General features: G+C 49.5%; 1 protein-coding gene across 3 annotated transcripts in view; it reads left to right on the plus strand.

Moving 5' to 3' along the window:
* The window catches only part of Bdh1 (3-hydroxybutyrate dehydrogenase 1), a 35,927-nt gene that overhangs the window by 1,832 nt on the left and 14,815 nt on the right, over positions 1-19,280 (plus strand). For 2 of the 3 annotated variants that reach the window (XM_021184495.2, XM_021184492.2), the window contains exon 2: positions 12,954-13,079. In XM_021184495.2, the coding sequence (XP_021040154.1) occupies positions 12,997-13,079 (83 nt within the window). In that variant the 5' untranslated portion in view covers positions 12,954-12,996. Of the gene's footprint in view, positions 1-4,431; positions 4,850-12,953; positions 13,080-19,280 lie in introns of all 3 variants that reach the window. The other variant, XM_029470416.1, reaches the window with a different exon arrangement.

Here is a 19,280-nt window from a genome sequence, read left to right on the forward strand (position 1 = left end):
GAAGGAAGGAAGGAAGGAAGGAAGGAAGAAAGAAAGAAAGAAAGAAAGAAAGAAAGAAAGAAAGAAAGAAAGAAAGAAAGAAAGAAAGAAAGAAAGAAGGCTCTCCTCAGTAGATTTACTGACTTTTTGAAACAGCACAGTTCTGAGGGCACAAGAGCTCAGTGTCTGGAGCTGAAGGAATTTCAGTTTGCTGTCGTTTGGGGTGTGATGGAGCAGCTCAGATGCGTGACTCTTTATTATCTACTTGTACTCAGTCCTTTTCAGGGATTCCAATAAAGCCTGCCCTGGTGGCACACACCTGTAACCCCGGCACTCACAAGAAAATGCTTGTCGGGGGACAGGAAAGGAATGGGGATGTATCTCGGCGGTAGAACACTTGCCTTATGTACACAAGGCCTTGGGCTCTATTCCCAGAACTGAAATGCTTTTAAAGCCCAGACACCCTGAGACAGAAAGGAGGTGGGTGGCTGTGTACTTCCCCAATTCCAGCCCCGCCCCACCTCTGCTGCACTTCAAACATTATCTGAGCTCACTTGTGGGTTCTCTGTAGGGAATAGGAAGCCCCCTCCAGTTCTCCTTGATCTGTAGACTTCATTTTAACTGTCACGTTAGGGTCAACTGTCAAGGTCTTTCCCCAACACACCACCTGGGCCTCCCACAACTGATTCAGAAACTCTTTTGGACTTTTTGTCTTCACCACCAATTGTAAAATAAGCTACTTGATGCTTGTAAAATTCTCTCTCCTCTTTTTTCTCTTTTTTCTCTCTCTTTCCTCTCTCCTCTCTCTCCCTCTCCCTCTCCCTCTCCTTCTCCCTCTCTCTCTCTCTCCCTCTGTATACAGGCATTCATGTACCTCTACACTTGTAGGTCAGAGGCCAACTTTAGGGAGTCTGCCCTCCCTTCCACCATTAGGCAGGATCTGTTTTGTTTCTGAGCATTGTATTCCAGCCTGGCTGGTCCATTGAGCTTCTGGAAAATTCTCCTGTCTCAGCCTTCCATATTGATATAGAAGTACTGAGATTACACATGTGCAACCACATTTGCCTTTTTATGTGTGTTGGGGGTTGAGACTCAGTCATGTCATGGCTTTGGCTACCCCTACCCCCAAACACACCCATCCCATCTCCCCAGACCTCCAGTTTAAAAGAAAACCCCAATTGCATCAAAACAGAAAATCTGCGGGGTCTGGAGTAGCAGATGGAAGCAATGATTTCTCGCCCCATCGATCTCACAGAGCACCACAGTTCAGTGAGAACTTGGAGGTGGCTAAAGGTGTGGTTTAGTCTGCATCAAGCAGATGCTGTAGAGGCACACGGGGCCAGAGTCCAGAAAGGAGAAAGATATTAGCTAAGGGCTGGCATTGGACAAAGTGTGAGCTAGGAGGTGGTGAGAATCCGATTCAGCGGGGGGACTTGGGTGCTGCAGTTTCTGAGAGTCTTTCAGAAAGCTGATTCTTCGATGAAACTTCCCCTGGGGGCCCTGCTCCTCACTCTCACTGAATGTCTGTCCCTCTTTCAGAAGACTTAACTGTAGGATTCCTGATAACTCACTTAGCTCATGCATGCATCTCATATCTGTACATGGCAAAGATCATTTCCCTCCCAAACCTACTTTGGATATTTGCAACAGCGCCCTCTGGTGGTCCAGGTGAAATGCACAGGTGCTAAAGAGCCTGGCCCCCAGGTCTTCCGTCTGGACGTGAGGTGCAGGAAGGAGATGGAATCTTGGCACATGTCTTGTTTATAATGACCTGGTTCCCACAGGTTCTGCTTAATGTGTTCAGATTCACGGCCAAGCCTTTTCTTCTGTTCCCAAATTGGCAGGCAGAACTGTACTAGGGAGAGAATGAGCTGAGATGCGGCCGGGGCCCAGTTGTGACTGACTCTCACCCAGTCTATGACTTTCTCCTGGGAGTGGCCATTTTCTGCTTGTCTCCATGTTGTTAGTGATGCCCTTGAGGGTAGAGCATTTGAGAAATGAAGGCATGAAGTCTCAAACCCAACAAACCAGTTCTTCATTAGCAGGGTAGAAAGAGCTTGCCGTAACGGCCAGAACGCCTCTTTGAAGCTAGCACTGGCTTCATCTGGGTCCTCCTGCCTCCCAAAGTGGGAAGAGGAGGACATGTGTACAGATAGCTTATTTGGGATGCGAATCTCCTTTACATGGGTAATGGGGTGGCTAAAGAACATTTTCACTAATCATAAGGTTGACTGGTGTACAGAGAATTTCACTTTTTATAATGTTTAAAATGTTTAAAAGTGGGAAAAGAGCCAGGGGTGGTGATGCTTGCCTTTATATCTGCCAGTAATAACAACAATACAATAATAATATGTATATAAAGTGGGGAGAAGAAAAATCTCACAGGGAATACACTACATAGACAAAATACATTAACCACGCCCACTTTCTGTTTAATTTAGATGCCAGTTTTGAGAGTCAAGTGATTCCCTTGGGATGGAGGTAACCCTCTGTGCATAGAGAGTCTAAAAGCACCCAAGGCATGTCTTTCTATAAGTTCTTAGGAGAGATGGCTTGGCCACCCAGATATTACAAAAGGCATCGGGGTGGGGGCTGCTTATTTGGAGGCAGTGTCTTGGTAGATAAGGCTTCTCAGGGTGGCCTTGTGATCTGTACAACTCTTGGGGGTGTTCTGTGGTCTGGAACCCAATGGTTGGTTGATATGAGGTTGATAACTCATGCACATGGTCTGATAATGTGTGTAGGACATTCTCTTAGGGAAGAGGATTACTCTGTATGTCAGCATTATCACAGCAAACAGGAGACTCATTTCAAAGCTACCGAGTGAATCTCCAGGACCAGGAGTGTCTGGCTATAGTCAAATGGGGAGGGTGGCCTGAAAAAAGATGTGCAGCTGAGTCCGTCACATCACTCACTACCGAAGACCCCATGGGTATTTATTTCATCACAGGAAGTACACTAGACTTACCTCAGCACTGCCAAGGGGCGCAATCAGTGGCAGATTTGTGTCTCAAGCGGGTAATCTTGGTCAGAGAGTCCCGGTAGTGGTGGCTCTTTTACACTTGCAGGCTGACCCAGTGTCAGAAGGCAGTGGATTGCTGCGGGCATCACAGAGGGCTGTGACAGGGATGCCCTGAAGCCAGGAGGCACAGGGACTGGTTGGGTAGGGGGGTCTCTCAGGTCACACCAGCAAAGCTGGGCTGGAAAGATTCTGAAGCAAGAGTTGTCTAAGGTAAAGCCAAAGAGTTCAACTATCAGAGTCTTTTATAAATCTTTACACATAGCTGGGCGGTGGTGGCGCACGCCTTTAATCCCAGCACTCGGGAGGCAGAGGCAGGCAGATTTCTGAGTTTGAGGCCAGCCTGGTCTCCAAAGTGAGTTCCAGGACAGCCAGAGCTATACAGAGAAACCCTGTCTGGAAGAAGAAGAAAAAAAAACTTTACATATAATTCTGAGTCCCAAGTTAGAATCTATGGTTTTCCTAGGTGGGACGACTAACTCTCCTAGCATGGCATAATCCTCAACGCGTAACCTGGTGACACAGTATACTCTAATGATTATAGGTTTTTGATTGTAGGGGTTTTTGTTGGGGGGAGGTGGATGATGACGATAACGATGATTATCATTGTTTTTGGTTTTTGAGACAGGGTTTCTCTGTGTAGCACTGGCTATCCCGAAAAATCACTGTAGATCAGACTAGTCTTGAACTCAGAGAACTGTCTGCCTGTCTCCTGAATGATTAAAGTCATGTGACAGTGTACAGTATAGAGATTTATTGTTATGGATTACAGCACCATCTACTGAGCGGCTTTCTGGGTCACCTGAGTCTGGCTTGAGTCTGTGAAATGGGCTCAGAGAACCAAGGCGTTCTATTTTCAGGATTCTCCCTGTCTTCAGCGCTCTGGGTACCAGGAAATGGGTATAAAAAGGGAACACACAGCCTCAATCCTCAAGATCCAGGGACGGGGCTGGCAGCTTTCTTTAAAGCCTCCGTCCCCCATTGTCCGCATACTTCCCCGGACGTTCCTCTTTCCAGTCCCTTTCTACGCAGTCCTTAAGTCACTTATCTAAACATAGCTCACCGCTAATAGATGTTGGTGTCGTTCCTCAGTCTGATTCTCATAATGGAAATAGGTAGTGGGATTTGAGGAGTCACTTATGGGTGACTGCCCCTGCAGACCACACGCACAGTCTATTGGTGAAACCTTGGGAAAGTGCGATATGTTAAAGACCCTCAGGAGAAAAAATTTTAAGCGTCGGTTCCTTAAATGACATTCGAAAAGTCAACCAACTAACCATTTAGCCTGATGAGCTTTAAAGACAGCAAATACAAAAGACCTGGAAGAAGTCTCGTCCTCCACGCGGTTTCTTCATTTCCTGGAGCGGCACCATCTCCCCTGGTTTTGGGGGTTGGGGGTCTGAAACCTTCTCCCACCTTTTGCCTCCCCTCAGGATCCAGGAAGCGAAGATCAGATGACAGCGAGGATTTGTACCAGGCTTGGATCAGGATGGCCCTGCATGAGCAGGTTTACCTCCGGGATGTCTAGAGATTATGGGCACCCTTGACTGGAGCAGAGCCAGCCGGGATAAGGAGGGCTAAGGAGGCTGCGCCTGAGCACTCCCCGCCTCCGCGCTGTCTGCCGTCGGGCCCCGCCCGGCGCAGCCCTAACGCACGCACCCGAGTGTGTGTAAGGCACATCCGGGTGTCAGAAGCAGGAGGCCGCGGTTTTAGGGGTCGGGAGAGGGTCTTGGGAAGCCTAGCCAACGAGCCAACTCCAAGCCAGAAGCGCGAGCACCTGCAGAGCTACGGGTTCAGACGAGCGCACCCGTCCAGCCCTTGCTGCGGAGCCCCCTGCCGGCTCGCTTTGGGGTAAGAGGAAGGGTCTTCACCGCGGTAGCGCGGGTGCTGTACGCCAGCGCAGTCTGCTCGGTTTGGGTTAGTCCTGCGCGGCTACTGAGCCGGGTCCTTGGAAGGCGGGTGGGGAAGGGACATCGTGTCCTCTAGACAGCCCTGCGGCCGAAGAGGAAGCAGAGATGGAGCGATTGCTCTCTCTGCCTCGGTCCCAGGTGGTCTGCAGCCGCCACCCTCTGCTGGCCTCTCATTTCCTCCGAGCGCGCCTCCAGGAACAAGGTCTTTTATTATCGCTACCGGAGGCCCGGGGTTGATCACGCGGCCGCGTGGCCCCAGGTGAAACGTTCAGCACTCATCGTTCACTGCCGGTGCGATTTCACAGAAGGGAACCGAGGCCCCACGAGTGGAGGGAACTGGCCCAAGGTCACTTTGTAGTTCAAGGCCGAGTCTGGGTCGAAGCCACTTATGCAGCCTTCGCAAGGCACGGCGTGGTCCCGACCCATCTCCCGACCTTGCTCTACGTCCGTCCCCCTCCTCCCGTGGCCTCCACTAGGCTCTATTCTCTGGGTTTTGGCAGCGCCTCCTCCGCGCCTGCTGTGCGCGGAAAGGATGCTGGACAGCGGTGAGGCCACGGGTCCAGTCGCGTGAGCGCGAGCAGAGCCAGGGTTGGTGGAGACTGGGTGGGCCTCGGTGCTTGGGGGAAGAGGAGGAGAGTTCTGGTTCGGGCATTGGTGGCGGCGCTGCGGGGGTCGTCTGGGGTTGCCCGAGTGACGGGGGCCTTGGCAGCGCCAGGCCGGCAGTCACCCCAGCGCAACCGCTGGAGGACAGTGCGGCTTTGTCTAGGTGGTGCTGCTTCAGCCAATGGGAGCTCAGTCTTGGCCGAGCCCCCTTGGTCCCCGCCCTCTTGCCGGCTGGAAGGGACCGCAGCTCTGGGATTGGCTGCGCGATCTACTGCGACGTCAGGCGCGGCGTGGAGGAGGAGGAGCCTGTACGACTCCATCCTACCCCTTGCCCGTTGGAAGGCGCCAGGATTGCGTGGGTCCGCGCATCTGGGTGGGGCTCCGACGTCCTTTTCCCTAACCCTGTGGCTACTCCTTCCAGGAGGAGGCGGCTTGTCATCCATCGCATGTTTTTCCAGCCAGTGAGCCAAAGTCGGCCCATAGTCAGCAGGTGCAGAGTCACTGTCTAGCCCAGAGGTTCTCACTTGGACGAGTTGCAGAGGCTTCCTCTTGCCAGGATATTTTGTGACGCAGCAGATGCCTTTCTTTCGACATCAGGTTCATTCTGAAGGACTGGGTATAGACACCGTAGGCCAGGAAGCTGAACGGAGACATTTATGTTTCATACATGATTTCATCTATAGAGGAAACCTATAGGTGATTCACCACCTGAGTCCTATTGGTGGGGTGCTCGCAGCGTATGTGGGCTTGTGAGTAGGTATGAATGCCAATATACACCGACTAGGTGATTGTCATTACAGAGAAACAGAGGGGGAGGGTGTTTTGTGTTGTTTGATTTTTGTTTTCCTGTGAGAAGGGTTGAAACTAAGACATCACGAATGATAAGTAAGTGCTTCCCACTGAGTTATATCCTCAAACTGATTTTTATTATTTTGGGTTGATGTCCCACTAAGTTAGCTAGGCTGACCTTAGACTTATAGCCCAGGAAGGCTTTAACCCCCTGCCCCAACTTCCCGAGTAGCTGGGATTACAGTCCCTGTTGAGAGACTGGTTTTGGTGTAGGCAATTAGAAAAGGTAGCTTGGGGCTCGAGAGGTGGCTCAGAGGTAAAGAGCACTGACTGCTGTTCCAGGGGTCCTGAGTTCAATTCCCAGCAACCACATGGTGGCTCACATGCTTTGGAAGAGATGTTATTTGTACCAGTTAGGTGTGAAATAAATCGGATTTGGTATAGGATAAGGGAGGCTTAGACATTAAAGAGTGATGGTATAGCAACTGATTTAGTAAGAGTTGGTAAGAGCACAGAGAACCATGGATGTCTACAAAAGAATCAGCTTCTAAAGTCAGGCATGGGTGGACGGGTCCTCAGAGGGCCCACCCCTCACAGCTGAACTATTTCTATCTGCTGTTGACTCGAGGAGAGGAGGAGTCACTGGTGACCCCACCAGGCTCCGACGGACAGCTCCAACACAGTGATCACTCAGATGGCCCCAGTTATGCTGAGTACATCAAAGAACAAAGCCTTAAGTCATATATCTGAGGCACTAGTGTGCCTTTCAAGTGCTGGGATTAAAGGAATAGCTTAAAACTCTCTTAATTCTCTCAACTGTGTGTCTTCGGTGTGTAGAGCAGGAATCCCCTTACTCCCAGAGTTTGCAATCGGACAAGATGCAAAGATGCAGATAAGGTAAAAATAATGTGTAGAAGGTTGTAGTGGGGTAAATGCCAGCAGCAAAGCAAAACACGGAAGCAAGGAAGGCACAGAGCAATTGCCAGGCTAGGGCAGGGTGCAGGCACGAGTAACTGAGGTAAGAGCTCTGTAAATGTGCCTATCTGATGAAGGGTTTCCAGACAGAGGGGACAAGAAAGGAAATGGCTCTGAAGCTGTGGTGTGCCAGGAATCCTCTTGTCATTGTAAGGCCAACAGTGAGCCATTCTCCGAATAGAAGGCAGACAAAGACTCAATGACAACGTTCAGCAGAATCTTCCTCCATCTCCGTACCCTCAGCAGGTCTTAGGTCTCCAACGTACAGAGCCTAAGCATAGCTCCTCTACCTCATTTCTTTCCTAGGGGTCATCTTGGGTCATCTAAGTCATCGAGGGTCAAGGACAGGCCATCTCCCTGTGCAGCTACAGCTGTGGAGAGCATATCCTGCAGGCTCAGAGGAGCCTGGGAAGAGGCAGTTGACAGAATAGTCTCCGATGGTGACAACCGTACAGTACTTCATCTGTGCCCGGAGTTCCCTGGCCAGATCAAGGTGCCAGCATTCGGTGTGTCTCTGCCGAACGGGTGCATGGCAGAGTCCTTGGCTTTATGGACTCGGTTGAGATGAGTTGTGACTTTACATCTGCAGTTGTGATCCAGGTGTGTTCACTCAGGATGATGAACCTGTGGGATCCGCTCAGGCTTCCGGTCCAGACAGAGGGCTGGCAGCCATCTCTTTGGACAAAGTTGTTTTAGAACATGTTGCCTGGTTCTTCTGAGGCACTTCTGGGAAACTCTCATTACCTGTGGCCAGGCCAAACAAAGCCACCAAATGGTGAGGAGAAAAATGTCCAGAGCCCTGGCTTCAGTCTCTGACACCCCCAAACAAAATGAAGCAAACCACAACAGACCACTGGACTGAAGCAAGTAATTATTGGAAATGTAAGGTGACCAAAATTAGCTGTGAGCTGCCAGGTTGGGACTTTGGTTTCTGACCTGGGTACTTCAACGTGGGATACCTGCAGAGGGTGCAGCTTACCTCCTCGGTGGGGCAGGGTTCTCTCCCACGTTGCAGCGGAACGGCCCATTTAGTCGTCATACCCAAATTCCCACTCCGATACTCCTGACACCACAGATGTCCTTCATCTTCTGGGAATAGCTTACCCGAAGGGGATTAGGGGAGACCTAACTTCTGACACACTGGAAGGCAGGCAGCTGTGGCCTCTTCCAGGTTCTCACTTTACAGCACAAGAGGACTAACCCAGTAGCCGACAAGGATACATGCTATGCATATGGGTCAGAACCGGGTCTTGCTTAGCTGTCCACTCCTAGTGGACGTGGCACAAGTCACCACCAATCGAGACTGACCTGGGAGGATAAAAGGGGTTCATCTTGGGTTTCCCACATGGATCTTGGAGCGGGTCTCTTGAGAGGAGGTCCAAGTTTTCTTAGCATCTTTATATTGTGACAACATCCTATGCTTCTGGCCTCTCTGAGTCAGACCCTTGTGCCCTTTTCACTCTGGGACCTGAGTTTCAAGGTTAAAGGCACCCTCAGCCCTCTGGAGCACTTCCTTTTTCCAGCACCCACCTACTTCCTGTAACCATTTCTTTCCCCAAACCTGAAAGCAGATCCAAGAACTTCCTGTTCTATGGAGATTAAAATCCAGCCTGAGGCTTTAAGATAGCAAGAGCAACTGGGAAAGTCCTCAGGTGTGTTCCAGAAACCAAGTCCAGGCTGGGGGTATAGCTCAGAATGACGCCCTGCCTTCAGATGTAAAGGTCTACCGCCCTGGGTGTGAGAGACCATCTTGTAAGTAGGCATGATTCAAAGGCCTGTGTTTTTAGGCACTTTAAGCTATTTTGTCTATAGCACTTTACATTTTGCTGACTCTGAGGAAAACTAAGTTGAAAGCAACCCTCTATTTGGAGATTATACTGAAGCCTTTTCTTCCACGGGCAGTGAGCCAAGAGCTGGGGAAGGTCTTTAATTACAGACTGCATTTGAAATCAGCCGGCAGCAGAGTGACCGGGCTTCGGCTGTGGCGGGAGGAGGTGGAGTTATGCGTGTTCAGCTGGCTACTCAGAAATGGCATCCTAGAAAGAATGAGGCCAGCTCTGGCCTGGGTCTTCCACAGAGGCCAAGTCAGGCTCTGCTCTCCCTGCAGGGCCCTGCCGTGGGAACATCAGTATGGGTCACATGGTGCCTTCCTACCCTCAAGGTGATCAGCAGAGGCTTGCCCGTGCCTCCTCGGGTTGTTCTGGACATTGACGGTTACTCAGAGTGGCCAAAAAGATGGGCCAGGCCTCTGGTCTCACAAGGTTTTGTCTCAGTTGAAGAAGGTTAAGTAAACTAAGGGCAGTGTGAGGATTAAGGGGCGTGGACCTACAGAGTTTGTGCTGTGTGTTGCTTGGGAGCACCTTAAAAGGGGGAGTGACTTTTGGATGGTTCTGTTGCTATAACAGAACACCCGAAACTGATAACTTTGAAAGAAAAGAGGTTTAATTTGAATCATGGTTCTGAAGCCCTGGGAGTCCAAAGCACAGCTTCTCATGAGAGCCCCAGGCTGTTCAGGGCTGAAGGCTGTTCAGGGCCCCAGGCTGTTCAGGGCCCCAGGCTGTTCGTAGCACAGCAGGAAGTGGGCGCTTGTATGAATGTGGTGAATGCAGCAGATGGATTGCTTCATAAAGACCTTTTCTGACAGTAATTCATGCAGCCCCATGGGAGTGACGTCTCCCTGGGGACAGGCACTAATTCCTCCTAATTACTAATCACTTTTTTGTTGTTTAAAGACAGGGAGAGCTTCTTTTATAGCCCAGGCTGGGTGGTCTCCAATATGTGTTCCTTCTTCCCCAGCCTCCCAAGTGTTGAGATTATAGGTGCTGCCTGGCTCCTGATTGCCTGTTTGTTTGTTTGTTTCAGTTTGGGTCGTATTTGCTTCTGTAATCTCATGGAGCTCAAGCTAGCCTTGAATTTTCTCTGTAGCTGAAGGTGATTTTGAATTCAAGATCCTCCTGCCTAATTACCCCATGACCCAACACTGCTACAATGACAGTTGGATCTTAGTCTGATTGGCTTGGGGAAAAGCTCAGTAGAAGAACGTTTGCTTAAATGTTTGGAGCCCTAGATTCCATCTCTAGCCCCCTCTCCCCTACATTCAACATGGAGTTTTCTAGGGAACAACTGCATTCAAACCACAACTGGCAATGGATAGCACTCCAAAGACTGAAGGGACAGAAGACCCTTCCCAGCATCAGCACCAGCCATCTAGTGAGGGAGAGGGAGGGGGAGAGGGAGGGGGAGGAAAAGAGGGGGAGGGGGAGAGGAAGGGAAGGAAGGCAGAGGTTTTGAGGCTGGAGAGAGCTGCCTCATCAGGCATGCATCAGACACTGCTGGAAAGTGAGCAAATTGGGCAGTGAAGAAAGTGATGCAGAGAGCAGGGTGGTGGTGGCACATGCCTTTAATCCCAGCACTCAGGAGGCAGATCTCTCTGTGAGTTCGAGGCCAGCCTGGTCTACAAAGAGAGTTCCAGGACAGCCAGGATTATAGACAGAGAAACCTTGTCTTGAAAAACAAAACAAACACAAGAGGAGGTATGGAATGGAAGTGGCTCACAGGACCAAGAGTACAAAAGAGGCCAAGTTCAAGAAGAGAAAGAAAGAATACAAGTCTAAGGGGTCCTGTCTGCCTCTCGGGAAATTCAACAGCTAAACACCACTGCCTGCCTCCTTTGGTGAGCACTGTCCGTGCTAGCTTGTTGACTAGTCTCAGGCTGCCATGAGCTAGGTATGGTTTGAGCCTTAAATCCTGGTTTGAAGTTTGAAAGGGGTAGGTTTAACTGACTGTCCTCTCTCACTATGGAAATTAGTAAATTTTTATTTAACTTTTTACTTTATGTTTTGCCTTTGTGCATGTCTTTGCACCACACCCATGCGTGGTGCCTGAAGAGGTTAGGAGAGGGTGTTGGATTCTTTGGAACTGGAGTTCAAGACGGTTGTGACTGCCCAGTGAGTGCTGGGAATCAAACCTGGGTCCTCTGAAAGAGCAGCTGGTAGTTTTAACTACTGAGCCACCTCCTCAGATCCTAAGGGAACTATTTTTTCACCTGCAGAGGAGGGAACTTTGGGAGGTGATCCAGATTTGATAATGTCATCCGGATGGAGCACCTAGGCTCTAAAGCACCCTGGTGGCTTTAGAAGTCTGTGTACCAGGTGTGGTGGCGCATGCTTTGATTCCAGCACTCATAGATGTAGGATAAGATCCCGCTGGGATCTTATCATTAAGATGGGTGTGACAAATCAAAGCCAGTTATACAAAGGAGGGGTCAACAAGAGACCAATGCCCTGGGCTCCAGTCATGTGGGTCACCACCTCCCAGCCTCCCCTCCTAGGCCTTCAGCCAGAAGGTGTCACTGTTAACAAGGGAGTTGCCAGCATACAAGCTGACCAGCGTCACTAATGGACACATAACACAAGCGAGGAGACCTCTTCGTTTTCAGAAGGTTACAGGAGGTAAATCCTGGTGCTCCCTCCTGTGGCGAGCAGGGGTCTGGCTGATTAGTCAGCCATCTCATTACCAGTCTTGTCTGGGTTTGACTTGTGGCTGTGACATTACTCGCCCTGGGGCAGAGTGGAACCTTAGGTGGCACTGAGTGATGTATGAAGTACTTCAGTTTAACCTTAGTTGAGGAAGGATGAGTGGTTGGATGTGTGGTCTTTGTTTTCTCACTGTGTGCAGGTTTTGTTATTGTTTTGCTTTGGGGAGTTGTTGTTTTTTGCAGTCTTATAGTCCAGGCTGCTGAGGAACTTGCTGTATAGTAGTCTAGGCTGACTTCCAACTTGCAATTCTTCTGCCTCAGCCACCCACGTGGTAGGATTGCAAGGACTACCCTACCTGGGGAGTGTGTGTGTGTGTGTGTGTGTGTGTGTGTGTGTTTAATGTTTTAAATGTCATAATGTGAAGAGTCTCTGCCTTCATCTGTAGTTCCAGACTCTTTGTTTTAGGCGCTAGAGTCTAGGGGTTTCGGACTAACTCAATCTCGTAGCCTTAAGTTGAGGGGTGAGAGGGAGTGGTGTACTGAGCCAGTGGTGTTTGGTATGGGGCTGCAAGAGCAATCAGCAGAGGATGGGGTTATGCTGTGAGTGAAGGTCGGTGTCCTGGTCACCTCAGATGGATGTTGTGATGGATATCAGGAACCTGGATGCAGGAACAGCAGTCACAGAGCTAGAAACCCTGGCCCCGCCCACCTCAGCTCAGTGGTTAAGAGCTTGTAAAATGATTATGTGATGTTCTCAAAGGACTCCCCACCGGGTGTGTCAAACCTGTGGCCTGTAGGTCACATACAGCCAAGGACAAATGTGGGCCAACACGAAATTATAAACTTCCTGAAAGCATTATGGTTTTGTGACTTTGAAAACTCAGCCGTACAATTCTTGAGCTTTACAGATGATGTTGCAAAGCTAGGCAGGCCTTTCCCCCTGGTTATGTCCCCAAGTCAGCCCACGGTTGCTGGGTTTGAGGATCACTGGCCTAATTCGATGTTGCCTGTCACACTTGGGTGTGACATTCATGGTTGCCCTGAGAGCTGTTGGTACACCTTGTGTCCCGATTTTCCATCCCATGAGGGTGTACCTCGAGCTGGGCCTAGTCTGTTAACTTGAATAATTTGAAGAAGAAAATGGCCGTTCCTGACTAAAACTCCCAAGTGGAAGGCGCTGAGCGTGCGTTTTGTGTTTCAGAGCCACCAGAAGGAAGCAGACTATCTTACAACTTGGTGCCACGATGCTAGCTGCCCGTCTCTCCAGACCCCTGTCACAGCTCCCAGGAAAGGCCCGAAGTGTCTGTGACAGAGAAAATGGGACAAGGTAGGCAACCAAAGGGAGGGTTGGCCTTGAAGAGCACCCTAACATCCTCACAACTTGCCAGACCCCAGTGCTCAGGGGACAGGCCTTCCCGGGGCTCACGGGGCAAATAGGAATAGCTTCCTAAGGATTTTCTAAACCCCTTTGTCCACTCTGGGGCTGTATCTCAGGGATAGAGCACTTTCCTAGTGTACACATGGTTACTAGTGACTGAGAAAATGAACCCTTTTCCCATTTATCTGAAAAAAAAATTGGTTTTGTTTTTGTTTTTTCGAGACTGGGTTTCTCTGTGTAGCCCTGACTGTCCTAGAAATCACTCTGTAGACAAGGCTGGCCTCAAACTCAGAGATCTGCCTGCCTCTGCCTCCCAAATGCTGTGATTAAAGGAGTGCGCCACCACCGCCTGGCTCTGAAATCCTCTTAGAATCGTATAAAAATTGCAAAAACAACAGATAGGTCCTCCTCACTCAACGACCGTATCAAATCCCATTGTAAATCACATAAAGACATCGCCACGTATTTGATGCTGATAACCAGGCTGCAGACCTCACCCAGCCTCCACCAAAGGCCCCGTGGGCCTGTTTGTCACACAGCACACAGTGTAGCCCCAGCCACCCCCATGGCACCCTTAGTCTCTTCCCATCAGCAACAACTCCTTTATCACCTTCGGTCACAGTCCTGACCCTGGGGGACTGCTGGTCAGCTATTCTGAAGAGTCTCTCCTGGTGTGGGGTCTGTGTGTGTGCCATTGTGGTTACATACAGATTAGCACGTAGGCAAGGAGTTTGCAGGATCGAGGTGTGCCCTTCTTGTCACCAGTGTCTGTGCTGCTCATTTCCTTGGTCTTTTTCCAATCACACTCTTAAGTAAATGCCCTGACATCCCTAACTGCTATGACTTAGAAGGATTATCAATTAAGTTCAGACTAAACATGCAGTCCTTTGGTATTTTGGAGACACCATTTTACAATGTTGCTCAGGCCGGTTTCCAACTCCTTGGTTCAAGGGTCCTCCTACTTTAGTCTGTAAGTGTTGGGTCTAGGTGTGTGTATAACCACAGTCAGTAGATCTTGCCTATCCCGGGGGGCGGGTACGGGGAGGGGTTCTGTGGGTTCTGCTGCTACAGACTAAGATATACTTCTGGTTATATTTGAGGGACACAAAACAGAACATCTAGTTATATGCTAAATCCCTGTAGCAAGAAAATGGATGTTTTCTATGCTAATATATGTCTTTAGAACATACACTGTAAACTCCCTCAGCATTTGCTAAAACCCATTTGTATGGGCTCCAGAGCAAAAGGCCCGGCTGGAAATCACACTCCAGTTCTCCACCCTTGCCACGTGAGGGATTTAAACTGCACCTCCATGTGGAGCACTGTCCATTGCATGCAGGAGACAAGGTTCCTGGATGCTGGAGGGTTTTGGAAAGCAGTGACTTTCTGCCTTTTTCTTTTTAATCCATCCATACTTATTTTTTATTTGTTCAAATCCTTGAAAGTTACAACATCAGGAGTTCCATGTCCAGAGGCTTAACTGGGAAGGTTGCCTGGGAATTTGGCGGGAACCACGCTACAGGCGGCATGGGCACAAATTGCTCTTCTTACATCACGCTGCCTTTGTCCAGCTTGCTGATAGGACTCGGCATGGTTTCTGCTTCGTTGCACATAAGTACAACCCTTGATCAGGGAGAATTCCCCTTCATCTTCAGTGTAAGCACTGTGCATTCAGGAAGAGCTGTGCGCCCTCTGCAGACCTTGCCTGCTGCCAGGGAAAATGACTTGTACCGCAGGCTTCTCGACCTCCTTGTCTTTAGATGTCCAGTTCCCAGCAGGGCAGAACACCCCATCCCTCAGGCACCAGGGACCCCGCACTTTCTGTCCTGTGACTCTTCCCTCTTATCCTCTCTCACTCTGGAATCTATAGAGCTCACTGGCCAGCAGAGTGTCCAAGCTGTACTGGTGCCTTGCTAAGGGATATAGTGAAACTACCCACCTTTATTTCTTAAAGCAAGTGATTCATAAAAACAGGAAGACCTGGACCTAGAGAAATGGCTCAGTGATTAAGAGAACTGGCTTCTCTCCCAGAGAACCCAGATGCTTCCAGGGGTCTGCCTCCAGTTGGAGGGGATCTGATGTCCTCTACTGGCCTATGCAGGCACTGCACACACAAATGGTGCACATACATATGTGCAGGCATTCATACTCATAGAAAACCAGAAAATTCTGTCTCCAAAGTGGCTTTTAAAGATTTCTGAGATGTTCTTACAAGGAAAATAACCACAGCTGGGCAGTATAGGCACACGCCTTTAATCCCAGCTCCTTGGAAACTGAGACAGCTGGGACTACAGAGTGAGTTCCAGGATAGCCAGGGCTACACAGAGAAACCCTGTCTCCAAAAACCAAAAAATAAAAAAAAATTGAAATTAAAATACTTCTACCAAAGATTTGTCCTTAAAGGGAAGTGGGGCATTAGTTGATTTCTGGCTCATTTGAGGGAAAGAAATCTGCTATAGGAACACTGTGTGGCTAGATGGAGAGCTACCTGGTTAGTGCAGGAGGCACAGTGTGTGTGTGTGTGTGTGTGTGTGTGTGTGTGTGTTGGGGGGGTATCAGCTGAGCCAAAATGAATTAAATGTCCCTAGGGTAGTGGGGACATGTAATCAGTAAAGACTGAGAGGGACAGCAGGTGTGAAGAGAGGCTGGTACAAGGGGTAACCTGTGCTAAGATCTGTAGGGAAAATCTTTGGCCTGATCGGTTTGCTAAAGTCTCCATTGCCCAGAGCTTCATGCTCCTGTCATCCCTGAGGGTGAACCTTGCTGCTCTAGCAACCTTGACCAGCATCTTCCAGCCAAGGCTTGATGCATGTGAATGTGTCCATTGATGGAAATGTGTCTTGTGTCTTTGGACAGCTCTCTATACAGTCTTTCTTTATAGTGAGTGGAAATGATTCTCCTGTAAATGGCACCCTTTGTTCCTGCGTCTATCTCTGTAGTCACAGTCACTTCTCTCTTTGGAGGCCATGCCATCCAGTACCCATCTCCTCGGCACCTTTGTTCCATCTACCTGGCTCCTCCTGAGTGACCTTGGGGTTTAGGAGAATCTGGCTGTGCCAGAAGACACTGGTGCCTCTGGAAGATGGTGTACTGATGTGTTCCCACCCAGGACACTCCACCTATACCCTGCATTAGTGATCTGCCCAGGCAGGTTGGAGGCAGAACAGCCTAAAGCTCTGGGCCAGCTGATAGAAGGGGGTGCTGGTGTTTTCAGCTGCCCACCCTGGCTTTGAACACCCCTTCTCGGCAGCTGGGTGACACTGGAGATTCTTACTGAATTTTTTTCCCCTAGAGGCCATTGCGAGACTATGCTGCTCCCAAGCTGCACTTGGGTCAGTCTTCTAACCCAATCTTAACTAGACTGAGCCCACTTCACTTGTGGCTCCTTTGGTGGGAACCAGTTCAGTTACTGGATACCGACCGACACTCATGGCGGGGGGGGGGGGTCAATAACACAGATAGAAGCCTGGTGTACGAAAGGGCAAAGGCTAGAATGGACACCTCCGTCATCCTGGAAGCCTTTCCTATGTGGCCTAGGGTTTCTGGATGCAAGTGTTCAAATCAGCAGTGGCGTCTGCCACAATAGCTGTGCTTCCATCTGCCTCCCCATGGGGAGTCTGCTTTAAATGGTCATGAGCAAGGGCTCCTCCACACCGAGAAGCAGCCCCAGGCCCAGGATCTCGCACGGGTGTGGGAAGCCTAGCAAGACTGAGAACATTGAAATCGGAGCAGAGGAGGCATGTCTGGCAGTGGTGAGAGAGGACAGACAGCCAGGCAGAGCCCAGCAGGACACTCTTGCCTGCTGGAGCTGTCCCGTGCTGGACAGGGACGGGCAGAATCAGCCCTCTGCAGCGCTCTGCCTCTCTGGGTTGGGTGCAGAGGGTTTGGGGCTGTGAGTTCTCAGGAAACATAAAACTCTGTCACTGACAGTTAGGTGATAGTGTAGAGCCCAGTGCCACCACAGTCTGGACAGGACACTCAAGAGTTTAGTCAAGCTCCACTGAGTATATAGATAACATAAACCAGACTTAGGTCTGTTTATTTTGCTTTGCTTTTTAATTTTAGTTTTAATTTTAATTTTATTTTGGGGGGCAGGTCACAAGGGTGGGGGCAGACATGGAAGGATTGGGAAGTGAGTGTGGTCAGGGTGCACGATGTGAAATTCCCAAAGAATCAATAAAAACATTATGTTGGAAAAAACATAGGGGGGGTGTTATAGATGAGCAGAAACGATTTTAGGCTTCATGGGTTGGAAAACCTCCTAAAGCATCTAAAATATGTTCAAAATTCAGGACAAACTCGGGATGTGTATGCCCCAGGCTGTGGTCTGAACGCTTGTGTGACCTCCAAAGGCATATGCCGAAATCCTGCTCCCCTCGGCGCTGGTGGATTGTGGTTCTCTAGAGGAATAGGGAAGGAGGACTTTTAAAGGAATGCATTAGATTGGCTTACACAGTAGAGGCTGGCCAGTCTGGACAATGCCTGTGTACACACCAGAGAGCCAGAGGCCCCAGCAACTGCTCCGAAGTTTCAAACCAGTACTGGTGGGGGTTGGGTCATGGGGCTGGAAAATCCTGGGATCATCACTGGAAGGCAGAGGGAGCTGGAGTCGGATAGCCGTAGTGTGCACAGCTCAGGAAGAATCATGAGTAGGCGAGCAGCTTTTTCCTCAGGCTTCTTTGCATATGAGACCTCCCTTAGATATTGCAGCCAGTGGAGGTAGCTCTCCTACCCTAAGCGAATCCTTTCTGGAAGTGTCCTCACAGATGGAGCCGCCTCCAAATTCTGCCAAGTTGACAGTTCAAAGCAGCCAGGTGTGAGAAGGTCTTAGGAGGTGGTAGGTCATGAAGCCACCTTCATCAGTGGGTTAGGGGCTTTGTGACAGAGGTCTAAGACACCCCCACCATTCCCTCCTGCTAAGTAAAGTCACAGCAAAAATTGTCAGCCCAGGAAGTAGGCCCCCGCCCCCATCACCACCTTGAAATTGAGCTCCCAGCTTGCAGAAATGTTAGCTTTCCCCCTTCCTAAACCACTGTGTTGCTTAATCATTCACCCCCACTGTGGGGTTTATCAGCCATCTGACCTGAGACAGGTGGTAGGTAAGCATCATTAGCTACTAGAGAATTGAAAAGTCAAACCATGACGAGATAGTCATGCATGATTTTCAACATGGCTAAAATAAAAAAGCAGTGGCCAGACATGAAACCATACGCCTGTAATCACATGGCTTGGGATGCTGAGACAGGAGGCTGCTGGGCAGTTTGAGTCAGTTTGCTCTCTATAAAAAGTTCATGCTACCCGGGCCTACATGAGACTCTATCTGAAAAATCTGTAATAACAAATAAATAAAAATTTTAAGAGTAGGGGGCTGGAGAATTGGCTCAGTGGTTAAGAACATTGGCTGTTCTTCCAAAGGACCAGGGTTCAATTCCCAGCACCCACATGGCAGCTCACAACCGTAACTCCAGTTCCAGAGGATCTGACTCCCTCACACTACTAAAAGTAGCGATGCCATCAAATTCTGGCAAGTGTGTGGCGACGCTGGGTCCTCTGCTGGGAATGTAGCATGCTTCTGTTACTCTAGAGCTGCAAACAGCTCCCCAGTTTCTTTAGAAACAAAGTCTGCACCTACCATATGACCCAATGGTTGCATCCCTGGGAGTTTATCCAAGAGAAATATGTTTATACAAGATCCTGCCCAGGAATCTTCACAGCGGCTTTATTCATAATAAATCCAAACTGGAAACAACCCAGATGACCTTCAGCAAGTAAACAGTTATACAATGGCCCAAGTTAGAGAGGGTGACTTAGACACAAAAAAGGAAAGCTTGTATCCAACGGTCTGGATGGGTTTCCAGAGAGCCAAGCTGAGTGTAGAAAGCCAGATCAGCCGGCTACGCACTGTATGATCCATTTTATAGCATTTACTTTGTCCCTGCTGTTTTGTGGTTTTTGAGACAGAATTTTACTTTGTGGCCCAGGCTAGCTTAGAACTTCCAGTTGTCTTCTTGCATCAGCCCCCTGAGTACTGGGATTACAGATTAAGCTGCCATGTCTGGCTTTACATTGTTGAAGTGGTAGTTGTAGTGGTAGAGAACAGATGAAAGGGTGTGTGTGTGTGTGTGTGTGTGTGTGTGTGTGTGTGTGTGT

Source organism: Mus caroli, chromosome 16, assembly GCF_900094665.2.
Source record: "Mus caroli chromosome 16, CAROLI_EIJ_v1.1, whole genome shotgun sequence".
NCBI lineage: Eukaryota > Metazoa > Chordata > Mammalia > Rodentia > Muridae > Mus > Mus caroli.